The sequence below is a fragment of the Ahaetulla prasina genome, chromosome 1, assembly GCF_028640845.1.
Source record: "Ahaetulla prasina isolate Xishuangbanna chromosome 1, ASM2864084v1, whole genome shotgun sequence".
Classification (NCBI taxonomy): domain Eukaryota; kingdom Metazoa; phylum Chordata; class Lepidosauria; order Squamata; family Colubridae; genus Ahaetulla; species Ahaetulla prasina.
In genome coordinates, this window is record NC_080539.1 from 85,976,747 (window position 1) to 85,990,319 (window position 13,573).

General features: G+C 38.9%; 1 protein-coding gene across 8 annotated transcripts in view; it reads right to left on the reverse strand.

Moving 5' to 3' along the window:
• Positions 1–13,573, reverse strand: part of FAM120B (family with sequence similarity 120 member B) — a 65,981-nt gene that overhangs the window by 37,531 nt on the left and 14,877 nt on the right. For 2 of the 8 annotated variants that reach the window (XM_058167162.1, XM_058167171.1), the window contains exons 2-3: positions 8,912–9,154; positions 124–1,187 (exon numbers count right to left, since the gene is read on the reverse strand). In XM_058167162.1, coding sequence (XP_058023145.1) covers positions 124–1,149 — 1,026 coding nt within the window. In that variant the 5' untranslated portion in view covers positions 1,150–1,187; positions 8,912–9,154. Of the gene's footprint in view, positions 1–123; positions 1,188–3,971; positions 4,287–6,181; positions 6,847–6,904; positions 7,112–7,140; positions 7,260–8,911; positions 9,155–13,573 lie in introns of those variants that run through there. The other 6 variants (XM_058167202.1, XM_058167223.1, XM_058167179.1 and 3 more) reach the window with 5 other exon arrangements.

A 13,573-nucleotide genomic window follows, 5' to 3' on the forward strand; every position in this document is an offset into this window, starting at 1 on the left:
ACAACATAGACAAGTACTAATACTCATTACTAGTTAGTAATAGATAACGTATATCCGTCTACGTTGCCAAAGTACCAGCTCTTTGCAATTGCCTGAATTCGGGTAACCCAGGTAAGGAATTACCTGAAAGATCTCCTGATCTAAACAAACAGGGAAATATTTCTTCTGCTCTGCTGCTAACTGTAATGTAGACGTGAAGTCAGAAGGAAGCCACGGAGAATGCTGTTCAGGTAGCAGATAGGATTCTATTCCTTTGCGCAATATTAATTTGTCTGATCCCAAAGGCAGCATTTTTTCCAGATCCATCAAACTCTCAGAAACATGTGGAATAGTTGAAATATAATTTGCCACAGCAATAATAGTATCTGCTTTCTTGTCACAGCTTTGCCTTTTCGCCCGATAGGAAGATAAACATTGATTCCGAAAACCTTCCATAGCTCTTTCTGGGACAGTATCTGTGCCAAGGAGGCAAGCAAGAAGGGGAAGATCTGGGACACTGAGACCAAGCCAATGGCAGAGATTTTGCCTTGAGTACATTACTGTTTCCAGGGAATCTAAGTGTAGCTTACTGATAGAAAAATAAGGAACGGTATCATAAATCAGGTAATCTGTGTCTTCTCCAAGAATTCCCATGCAATTGTTCTTTTGTGCGTAAGTTGCTATTTCATAGTCTGCTTCTTGCAAGGAACATATCATCTCCTGGCCAAGAGTTTTCAAGGCAAAACGCGTAAATGTGGCCAGTCCAGATGGTATAAAGAACATTCCCCTTCCAGGTTGCTTCTTATTGGCTTTGATGAAGTCAAAGATCTTAGCTATTTCTTTGCTATTTCTCAATCTTCGCTGGACCCATTCGTTTCTCTTTTTTTGCTCCACAAGGCCATCAAAACAGAATACTAGTTTGATACCAGCGGTTGTAAAGCGTTTTATGAAACTGTCCAAATTGGAACGATATTCACGCCATTGGCCCCCACAGACCCAAGATTCTGGTGTATACCAGTGTCGAAGACAAGACATAGCATCTACTACAAGGACAGGAACAGATCCAGGATACGTTCTACAATGGTTTTCAGCCACATCTTTCAGATTTATCGCTAGGCAGCCATCCGGACAGGCAGTGACCACAAATGTATACAAGCCTTTAACCCCCATACTTGTACTGCACAGGAAAACTCTATTTCTTCCACCAGCTAAAAAAAGAGAAAGAAGAGAATTGCTGTCATAATTGTTTACCAAGTACAATTTCAATCCAGTTCAATATCATCCTAAGGTGAGATAACAGGATTTTAAAGAAGTATTCTGTTAAGCTGAAAATGATCTCACCATTATTTTTCACTTTTTAAAATACAAATGACTTTCACAAATCTTCTGATAATATTTTTATTCACAGTACCAGATAACATCAGAGTCTTTATACATTGAGAAATATGTTTAATTTGGGGAACAATATACTATTTTTGAGATATGTTGAGGAATGCTTTCAGGGGTATGATAAACTCAAGGTAAATGTGGACTTTAACAATAATGTTAGACATGTCTTATAAGGCAAAATTGTCTCCTAAAATGCCTTTATGGCTGTCACCCCAAGAAGCCTTTTATAGAAAGGTAATAAACAAAATCCGTTAGCCTATTTTAAATTGCTAATTTTTTTAAAAGAATTTAACTTAAAAATAAGAAGAAACTTGGAGTTAAGTTTTATTTGCCACTGGTTTACCTATGATCAGCTAGCATGGGTGTCAAACTGGCGGCCCACGTGCAGCCCCCACCCACTCCGCAAAGGCAAAAAACATCGCAATACATTTCGTCACGCGATCGAGTTTGACACCCATCAGCTAACGGAAAGTTGGATAAAAAGAATTACGATTTGAAAACGGTGAAACTGAATTTGATGTAGAGCTCTATACAGATGATGATCATATGATCATAGGACTAGCTTGAACGTAGTTTTAAACTTGGGATTCAATGAGGTTTTAAATTTGTATTTAAAAGTTAGAGCATCAATTGAATTTAACTGTCTATTCTTTTAGCTTTTTATGTATTATATGTTTTTCTGTTGTTTTTGACTGTGAACCGCCCTGAGTCCTTCGGGAGATGGGCGGTATACAAATATAATAAATAATAATAATAATAATAATATTATTGTAAGTATGTACAAATTTATTGAAAATGATACAGAAAAACAAGTTAAAGATAAAATGGGGAAAAATATTTAAGATATAATATACAGTTGGATCAATGGGACAGTATGGGCAAGAATGGGTTGAAATTTAGATTGAACTATAATCTTACAGATAATTTTTTATAAAATGATGTATCGGTACCAGATACATTGTCAAGAATGCATAAGGGAATTTCAAATATTTATTGGAAATGTAATCAAACTGAGGGAACAGTTTTTCACCCTTCGTGGAGATATAACAAAGCTAGAAAATAACAAGATCAAGTATGTATTTTGATGCAGAAGATTTTAAAAGTGAATGTACAATACAAATCAGAGGCTTTTCTTTGGGGCTTAATGGACAAATAAATAGTAACATTCTATGGAACTCTGTTTTTATATGTGATAATGGCAGTGGGACTTCCATATGCTCAAAGATGGAAGGACTTATAAAAACCTACAAAGGAGAAATGAAGAGTGAAATCAGTGGAATTGGCAGAGATGGCAAAATAGACAACCTTGATGAAAGAAAAGACTGAGGCAAATTTTATTACCACATGGAAATCATTATTGGACTTTTTGTGAAAAACTGAAAGAAATGAAAAGCTGATTTTGGGATTTGATGATTAGTAACATATGGGATTATTGAAATATAAATGTTTGTCTAAATAATTTAGACAAGTGTTGACCTTAAAGTAAGAGTTTGATATACTCTTACATATATCTATCTGTATCAAAAAAAAAAAGTAGGAAATAATTCTTTTCTGATTTTCCTTATTTTCCTTATTTTTCTTTTTTGCACTTTTTATTCTTTTCTGAGCCTTTTTCCTTTTCTAATTTTCTATATGTTTATTTTTTGTATCTTTTTAATAAACCAATAAAGTTTAAAAAAGAAATATTTTCAGCAATTTAGCAATGAAGAGTCTCAGATATATAACTTTGTTGAAAGGTTGCTCTTATTCACCTCTAATTTATCGAAGCAGCCTTCTCCAGTTTGATGCTCTCTAGATCAGGGGTCTCCAACCTTGGCAACTTTAAGACTTGTGGACTTCAACTCCCAGAATCCCTCAACCAGTGAAGCTGGCTGAGGAATTTTGGGAATTGAAGTCCACAACTCTTAAAGTTGCCAAGGTTGGAGACCCCTGCTCTAGATAACAGGTGCCAAACTCGCCACATCACGTTGCCGTCATGTGACATATCGCGACATTTCCCTCTTTTGTGGAGCTTGGGTGGGCATGGCCTGCATGTGATGCATCCAGCCTGTGGGCCGCCAGTTTGACATCCCTGCTCTAGATAAAAAGGACAATTTCCAGAATTTCCACAACTGTTTATTGTTGCCAACACAAATAGACAGCACTAGGTTTTGGATTGTGTGTTATTAAAAAACATTTTTCAGAATACTGATATAACAAAGAAAAAACTAAGCCAACTATCAATTTCCAAAGAATGATTTCATGACAACTGGTTTTTTTTCCAATTCAATGTAATTTTTGAAATTAATGATAAAATGTGACTATTCTTAATCAAACTGTATTTCTGCTTCAAAACTTAGTTAATATATAACAAAAAGGATAAATGCTAGGATTTAGTTTGCACTGAAGGTGGATGGAATCAAATCAAAATATTTTTTTTTACATTAGTAAATGGCAAGAATATATTTTATTCATGTTTATTTAATTTAGTTCATAAGATTAAATCCACTGGTTTAGGACAAGAATCTATCACGGTATGTACAATAAGGATTCGAAACTCGTAATATTGAATTGAACATTGAATTGAATCAAGACACATTTTATTATAGCAATTTGTTTCTCACCATGTGACAATCAGGCACCTCTTTTGCAAAGAGACAGACCTTCTGAAAATCCAAGCAGACCATGTTGATAGAATTGCCTTCATCTGTTAGCCCCCTAACATTTTCAAACAACTACGAGTGGTGTGATAGAATTTAATTTAAACTCGTGACGTCTCGCCTGGATTACTGCAATGCTCTCTACATGGGGCTCCCCTTGAAGGGCATCCGGAGGCTGCAGTTAGTCCAGAATGCGGCTGCGCGGGTGATAGAGGGAGCCCCTCGTGGCTCCCGCATGACACCTATCCTGCGCAGACTGCACTGGCTACCTGTGGCCTTCTGGGTGCGCTTCAAGGTTTTGGTGACCATCTTCAAAGCGCTCCATGGCATAGGGCCGGGTTACTTACGGGACCGCCTACTGCTACCGAATACCTCTCACCGACCCGTGCGCTCTCATAGAGAGGGACTCCTCAGGGTGCCGTCAGCGAGGCAATGTCGCCTGGCGACACCCAGGAAGGCCTTCTGTGGGGGCTCCCACCCTCTGGAACGAACTACCCCCAGGACTTCGTCAGCTTCCGGACCTTCGGACCTTCCGCCGCAAGCTTAAAACATACTTATTTATCTGCGCAGGACTGAGTTAGATTTTAAATTTACGGGTTTTAAATTGGGTTTTATTTTTATATTTTTTAGTTATTGGGCTTTTAGAATAAGTTTTTTAATTGTTTTTATGCTGTATTTATGTGTTTTTAAGTGCCTGTTAACCGCCCTGAGTCCCTCGGGAGATAGGGCGGTATACAAATATGATTAAATAAATAAATAAATAAATAAATAAATAAATAAATAAATAAATAAATAATAATTTGCAGACTCTGTTAATACCTTTCCTTCAGGAAGTTTATGAACTTTCTTGCTTTTTCTTTAGTTGCCATTTCCAGCTATTTGCCCAATACAAATACAGCAGGGCTGGTATTTACTTACCTTCTGATGCAAGATCAGAAAAGTTTTCATAGCATGTACACTGATAAATATTTAAATGTAAAATGAAAAAATATATTTAAGACTTTTTTCTTTTTTACCGAAAACAAGTCTTATAATTCTGGTTCTTAATCAGAAAAAAAATGTCTGTTTTTTATCCTACTGAAAATAAAATCTCCTCATTTCTAATACAGAGAGAATAGAAATTAGCAGCACTTAATTAGTGCCACGTCATTCTTTCACACTGCTCATTTCTCACATTTTCGTTACTGTACAAAATACCTCGGAAGTGTTATATTCAGTATTTTCTATTCATGAAAGGGACTGTGGATTTTTAACTTGCAACTTTAAAAGATGCCTCTAGGTTTCCTTTAATCATCTCTACCCCTTATGTGCTATTATCACATTCCTTTTTACTATAGTGCAAAAATAAATGTTTCAATCGGTCTGGAAATAACACAATGCTACTGATGGTTGCTTTCTACTATAGTCTTGGGAACACAATCTTCTTTCCTTTAATCCGGGAACCATTTATGAACCTAGTCTGTGCCACAAGTCTTAATTTATAGTGGATTCTTTATATGCAGAGGTGCAAACATCAGAATAACAGTAGTGGGATTCAAATTTTTAAACAACTGGTTCTGTAGGCATGGCTTGGTCATGTGATTGCATGGGCGTGGCTTGGTGGTCATGTGACTGGGTAGGCATGGCCAGCTCGATGTCAGTCACATCGAGGGGCGTCTCGCTTAGTCTCTCCTCTCCTCTCCTCTCCCCTCCCCTCCCCTTGTCTTGGATGTTATGGTGAGAGAGGAAGCTTTTTCAAAATCATCTTCCCCTTGATGCTAGCCAATAAGATGAGATTTTGCTATCAGAAGACCAGATGTACATTTCCAAGTGTTGTTTATCACCATTCTCTTGGTAAGACTAAATGGAGAGATTTATAAAGAATAACAGAGTTGGAAGGGGCCTTGGAGGTTTTCTAGTCCAACCAGAGGTGGGATTCACTTACCTTCCCTACCAGTTCGCAAATGTGAGTGGGCGTGTGGTTCCTGGGAGACTGGCCAGGAGTCTGTCGTGCTCGGGCTAGGTAGGCTGGCTGGCTGGCATGGCGGTAGTGGCTGCCGGACCGGTGCTGGGATCACCGCTTAGGATGAAGCCAAGTCTGGATACGGCTGGATGCAGGGTGAGGCGACCTGATGGTCAGTGCAGGTTGACCACCTTTCCCAGCATCCCCAAGGGGGCACCTGGCCTGTGCTTACCCGTTCTACTGCTGGAGCGGTTGGGAGCAGTCTGAGGCGGGTGTTCAGGAGCAGGCCAAGACGAGCGAGAGGCCGCCACATCGTAGGTCGTGGCAAAGGCAGGCAAGCAGGCTGCATGGCCACGTGGTTGAGGCAAGGGAGCCAAAGAGCAGCTGCAGCTATGCTGCGGTGTGACTCTAAGGAATCAGCCAAGGCGTGCGAGGCCAATAAGTGGTGGCTGGGTGGGGTGGGGCAGGGCCAGCCAGCAATTTAACAACCGGTTTGGCCAAAGTGATGTCAACCGGTTGAATCCCACCACTGGACTAAGGAGTTTTTCTTAAAATCTGTTCAAGATAGACAATCAGATTTAATTCTAAGTGACAACCAGGATTTTACGGTGAGATAATGAGTTGGCTACCAACTTAGGTGTCTTTAAAACAGGGACAAACCAATTCATGAAAGTAATTGGGATCGCTGCCAAAGCCTTGATGGTCATGACTGTTAATTTAACAAAGAAACAAAAGGTATACAGGTGCAAAGGGAAACTGAATACAAGGAGTTTAATCCATTAATTAATTAATGCACAAAGTATAGATAACAAGCTAGCTGAAAGTCCTGAAGCACAAATATGATATAAGGAGAATTACTGAAGCATTGTAACATAAATTCTGCGAGTGGAACACTGGGCTTGAGCATCAGCAATATAACTACTGATGTAGTGCACTCTATCAGCAATGAACTTACTTGTCAGAAATCAACTTGGCTGATGGTAGCATTAATGTTGAAAGCACCGGGGCTAAGATAAAAGGCAAGCCAACAGAAAAAATATATTCTAATAGTCTACTGGAGACCATCATCCCATTCAGAAGGAGATGGAGTACATAAAAACAATTCTACACTTGCACTAAAGCATCTGTCTATCCCAGAAAATATTATGCCATTTCATTTTCACCCTCTGACACCCTGATAAAAGTACTAACCAGATTTAATGGCCTCTTCCTTTCCTTTACTAGGATGAGAAGGGCTCCAGTCTACATGTATTTCCAAAGACTTCTGGTTCCTGATTGTCTTTCATACATGTGTGGTGAGCTACACAGAACTTAAAATATAAAACTTCAAATAAAACAAGTAGCATTTTGAAACAAAACTAAAAACAAACACCAACTCCTTTCAACCCCATATAAGAATATTTTATTTCAATGGTATTTACTTTTCTTCTGGTTTTTAGTCTCAAAGCAAAAATCGTAAAAGGTGGGAATATTACTTATGACAAGAGTTTTATTCATTTGTTGAACGTCTATCTGGTTTCAGATTTAAAGGCACAGTAATGCAGCACATTTAGCTACTAAGCACAGATGACATATCATCTCTAGCAATAAATAAACTAGATAAACAAGATTAAAATAATGTCAATAAGATATAACTTCCTACCACATTTAGGAATGTGTGACAACCAAAAATTCAATCAGTGCATCTCTCCTCTTATAATGGAAATACAATAAAGGAATCTGGAATCTGGATCTATATTTTATATACCATTACACTGTTAGTGAATGTTGATCTTCATTTCATTTCATGTTTGACACAGGGGCAAATGATGCTAAATCAGAAGTTAATTACAATTTCTGAAAATATCTGGGCATAAATGCCTGGCTCACTCAAAACTATGACGTATAATGATCCTGTTCATGCACCACATTATAGTTACTGGAGGCAGATGATATATAGTCTTCCACCAGTAAAATAGTTCAGGTATATTATTCAACAGTAAGGACAACTCAGTTTTACCTGACATGCCCTCATGCTTACTGAGTAAGCCAACACAAGATTTCAGTTTTTGATTGATGCCTATCCAGCGAACTTCATTAAACCTGAAAATGTATTTAGGATTTTAAGTTTTAAATGTCATCTAAATGTATTTAGGATTGCATCTCACCATAGTATGAATAACCAAACAGCAGAGTAAGCTAAATACTTGGACATTCAGTATAATGGTCACAACAGTACTACTGAACCTCTGGCAGTTTTGGCCTGTCTTGCACATACATTACACATAAAAACACCCAAAATTTTGATTACACCCCATGGCTACCCCTTGATGTTTTTGACCATGCCCTGTGGACATCCCTGAAATCCGAGATCCTGCCTTCCATTCTGCACCTTGCACCTGTCTTCCTTCCCTTGAAAAATATCTCAATGTCCAAGATGCATATTGTTCATTATTGCCTTCAATAAATCATTGCATTTGCTGGAGAATCCTCCATGGTTCACCCAAAAATACTTAATTAATCTGCATTCATTTTCTAGCTGCCCACAACTCACTGCTGGGTAAACTGACCAAATGGCTGGATCCTTACAACACAATCAAGTACAATGTTGCATGAACATATCTTATTCTCTATTATCATCAGCTCTTAGGTTCTTCTATCTCTCAGCAGCTCCTAAGTCCACGAGCAGAGGAAACGGGCTTAGTTCTGAATCGGGAGGGACGGGAACAATACCCTGCAAAGGACAGTGTTCCCCTCGGACAGATTGCTAAGCAAAGCCTTTTGCGGGGTGGGGGGGTGGGGTGGGGTTGCAACGTCCTACCAGCTTCCCGGGCAACTCTTGAGTGTCTGATCCTCCCAAAGAGTTTTAATTCCACCCTACAGCATATTCGGAACAATTTCACGGCCCTTGATTGAAAAATCTGTTGGAGGGAATTGACGTTCCAAAATAAGTGCTCTTAGGACAGCAGCCTTAAGGTTGTACCTTATGTCTCTTAACTCTCGGGATTCTAGGCCGGAATTCTAAGAGGTCAACTCAGAGCCAGATGCAGGGTTTGCGCTGAACTCTCCCTTTCAAGCGCTTCCCTTTGCAGTGCTGTTGACGGAGCGTGCGCACACTTAGATGTCTCTATGGTTCTTTCCCCGGGAAGACGGGCTCGGCGGCGGTCAGGTGACCCTCCCTCTACCAGACGCTCTCCTTGTCCCGAAAGCATAAAGATCTGGCGGACTGGAAGACAAATACAAAATGTAGTGTTTTAGGAAAAGGGTGTTTGTGTGTCTCTCTGTTACATGCCACTACAGGAAGTTAAATCTCCCCTGACACCTACAGTAATTTATAGAAACAGAGCAAGAGCCCAAGATTGCTTTGCATGATGTCCATACTTGCTACAGTTTTGTATAGTTTTTTATTTTATTTATTTTAATTTGTCACACAGTATATGTAAGCATAAGCATGAAATAATTATACAGTATATAAGTATATATATAAGTATGAGTATGTAATAACTATATTAATTGGATATAACGAAAGGAAACAATAGGACAGGAACGGTAGGCATGCTTGTGCTCTTATGCATGCCCCTTACAGACCTCTTAGAAATGGGGTGAGGTCAATAGTAGACAGTTTTTGGTTGAAGCTTTTGGGATTTTGGGAAGAGACCACAAAGTCAGGTAGTTTATTCCAGGCTTTAACAACTCTGTTTTGGATGTAAATACTACTTTTAGGTTGTATTTCTCTAAAACAACTTGCTATCCATAACTTTATCTACCCTTCCATTGGAAACAATAAAACAATGCCTACAGATGTTATTTTTAATCTCAATTATACATTCAGTTAAGGTTTCCAGTGAAATAGTTCAGTGCACAAGAGGCTTAATGTGAAAAGGCTGTTTTGATGTTAGCCGCTGATGCAAGGGGTGAGGAATTGGATATGTCTAAAAAGATGCATACCCTCGGATATTCTGCTGTTGCAGGATTTTGTTTTGTACAAGGAACTTGCGAATACACAGTAATAACAAACCTTGGTTTACACCTAAACTTAAAGCACCTAAACTTAAGCAGCTACGACATTCCAAAGAGGAAGCCTACAGAAAAGGTGATAAAATGCTGTACAATCAGGCCAGAAATGCACTAACAAGGGAGATAAGAGCAGCAAAAAGAAGCTACTCTGAAAAGCTAAAGAATCAATTTTCAGCAAATGAACCAGCAAACATGTGGAAAACTCTTAAAAATATCACCGGCTATGGCAAACCTCCTTCCCAGGCTGAAGGTAATCAACAACTGGCAGATGACCTGAATGAGTTTTACTGCAGGTTTGAAAGGAAACTACAGCCACCTATCTCCACAACCCCCATCTCAGACACACCAACAACAGCCAAGCCTCCTACAACTGACCCCATTTCATTGGGTTCACAACCCCTAGTGATCACAGAAAAGGAAGTGCAGGACCTATTTCACAGACAAAAGCCAGGAAAAGCTCCAGGCCCAGACAAGATAACTCCTTCTTGCTTAAAAGTCTGTGCTGACCAATTGGCCCCCATCTTCACCCATATTTTCAATAAATCACTAGAGATGTGCTATGTTCCTTCTTGCTTCAAACGCTCTACCATCATCCCAGTGCCCAAGAAGCCCACCATCAAGGAACTGAATGACTACAGACCAGTTGCTCTAACATCTGTAGTCATGAAAACCTTTGAAAGGCTAGTGCTTTCCTACCTGAAAACCATCACGAATCCGCTCTTAGACCCCTTGCAATTTGCATACCGAGCAAATAGATCAACAGATGATGCTGTTAATATGGCTCTGCACTACATCCTACAACATCTTGAGTCTCCAAAGACCTATGCAAGGGTCCTTTTTGTAGACTTTAGTTCAGCATTCAATACCATCATTCCAGACATTCTTCTAACTAAGCTAAACCAGCTACAGGTACCGGAACAGACTTGTAAGTGGATCACAAGCTTCCTAACAAACAGGAAGCAGCAGGTGAAGCTAAGCAAGATCACATCAAATACCTGTACAATTAGCACAGGGGCCCCCCAAGGCTGTGTGCTCTCCGCACTTCTCTTCTCTCTGTATACCAATGACTGCATCTCCAATGATCCATTTGTTAAGCTACTGAAGTTCGCAGATGACACAACAGTGATTGGTCTCATTCGAGACAATGACGAATCCGCATATAGACGAGAGGTCGAACGACTAGCCTTGTGGTGCAACCAAAACAATCTGGAACTGAACACACTCAAAACCGTAGAAATGGTGGTAGACTTTAGGAAAACCCTTCCATACTTCCACCTCTCACAATACTTGACAACACAGTATCAACAGTAGAAACCTTCAAATTTCTGGGTTCTATCATATCGCAAGATCTCAAATGGACAGCTAACATCAAAACATCATTAAAAAGGACAACAAAGAATGTTCTTTCTGCGCCAACTCAGTAAGCTCAAACTGCCCAAGGAGCTGCTGATCCAATTCTACAGAGGAATTATTGAGTCTGTCATTTGCACCTCTATAACTGTCTGGTTCGGTTCTGCAACCCAACAAGAAAAACACAGACTTCAGAGGATAATTAGAACTGCAGAAAAATAATTGCTACCAACTTGCCTTCCATTGAGGACCTGTATACTGCACGAATCAAGAAGAGGGCCGTGAAAATATTTGCAGATCCCTCGCATCCTGGACATAAACTGTTTCAACTCCTACCCTCAAAACGACGCTATAGAGCACTGCACACCAGAACAACTAGACACAAGAACAGTTTTTTCCCGAAGGCCATCACTCTGCTAAACAAATAATTCCCTCAACACTGTCAGACTATTTACTGAATCTGCACTACTATTAATCGTTTCATAGCTCCCATCACCAATCTCTTTCCACTTATGACTGTATGACTATAACTTGTTGCTGGCAATCCTTATGATTTATATTGATATATTGATCATCAATTGTGTTGTAAATGTTGTACCTTGATGAACGTATCTTTTCTTTTATGTACACTGAGAGCATATGCACCAAGACAAATTCCTTGTGTGTCCAATCACACTTGGCCAATAAAATTCTATTCTATTCTATTCTATTCTTTATCTACCCTTCCATTGGAAACAATAAAACAATGCCTACAGATGTTATTTTTAATCTCAATTATACATTCAGTTAAGGTTTCCAGTGAAATAGTTCAGTGCACAAGAAGCTTAATGTGAAAAGGCTGTTTTGATGTTAGCCGCTGATGCAAGGGGTGAGGAATTGGATATGTCTAAAAAGATGCATACCCTCGGATATTCTGCTGTTGCAGGATTTTGTTTTTTTTAAAAAAAGACTTGTTTAAACAAAACAACAGGAAAACTATTTTTGCTTTATGTTTATTGGGGGTCTGTCTCTTTTTTGAAGCTGGGCTTTAAAAAGATGGTTTCCTAGCAGCAGAATGCAGAAGGGCCATTCATACAACAATAGACACAGAGGAAAGAAAGGGGCTGGTTTGTTTAAACTGCTTCTGTCTTCATTCACAGCCTGATATCCATGGGCATTGTGTGGGCTACAATGGAGCTAAAGGATGCATTGTGGGTGAAAACAAATCAAAACAGAGGAAGCGCTGATCAGAGAAGAGTAGTAGAACAAAATTGTCCCCAAAATTGAAATCTTACATCTGAGATTAGGGTTACTTTTTAGCTGCTTGGCATATTGACCAAAGTTCCTATTGGCTACAGTATTAAAAGTTTTAATAAAATTTTAGATGGGGATTTTGACTATTTGCAAAAGGCAAAATGGTGCACTCACAGTGATGTTTTGTTCCTCGCCATTGTCCTTCTAGTGTTATAGGAATTTTGCACAAAAGGGCATTCGCAATTTCTCCAGAAAGTTTCTTTATTGGTGGTTAATAGTTTCTTTTAAATTAAACTTTAAAATATTCTCTAAGATATATTAAATAGGCTGCCTTCTGTTCCCTTATCATAGCAGAACCATGAGTGTCTCTCTGAAAATTTTGATGATGCCATAACTGACTTCAATAGGCAACAGGTGGAAACTTGAATAACTTCACATATCTTTCCAGGGGAAAATGAGCACAGTAGGGAGTCAATTGGAGGATTAGATCAGATGTTATTGCCAATGAAGAAATTAAATGGGGCAGTGCTCAGGGGAACACAGATTAATATATTTAGTGACTTTGCATATACAAAAGCTTACCATTGTAGCCACATCTGAATGCCTATGAATAGTGTGGACCATGTGCAGCCTGTCACTGCAGGTGCCCACATCTGTTCTTTTACAGGCAGATGCTCACAGAAAAAAGACCCCCCACTCCAGAAGCAGAGAATCTGTATCATCCCCAAACTCCAAAATCACATCTGAAAAGGGATTGAAAATCATTTTCTGAAAAGAACTTCTGCTTTAGGTAGAAAACAAAACTAGGAGAAAAGTATTAAAAGAAAATGAGATATTCAGATTTCCTGCAAATGGCGAAAAAGAAGCAAAATGAATATTCTAGAGTATTTATTAGCAAATAGAGATTTTCTGTGAGATTGCAATTTTAAGTGCACTTAGTCTGAATATAGTTCCAGTGAATTCTGAAGAAAATGTAATATGTTTAAGTTATATTAGCAGAAAAAAAATGGATAAGTAGATATCCTCCTAATAATGCAATTCATTC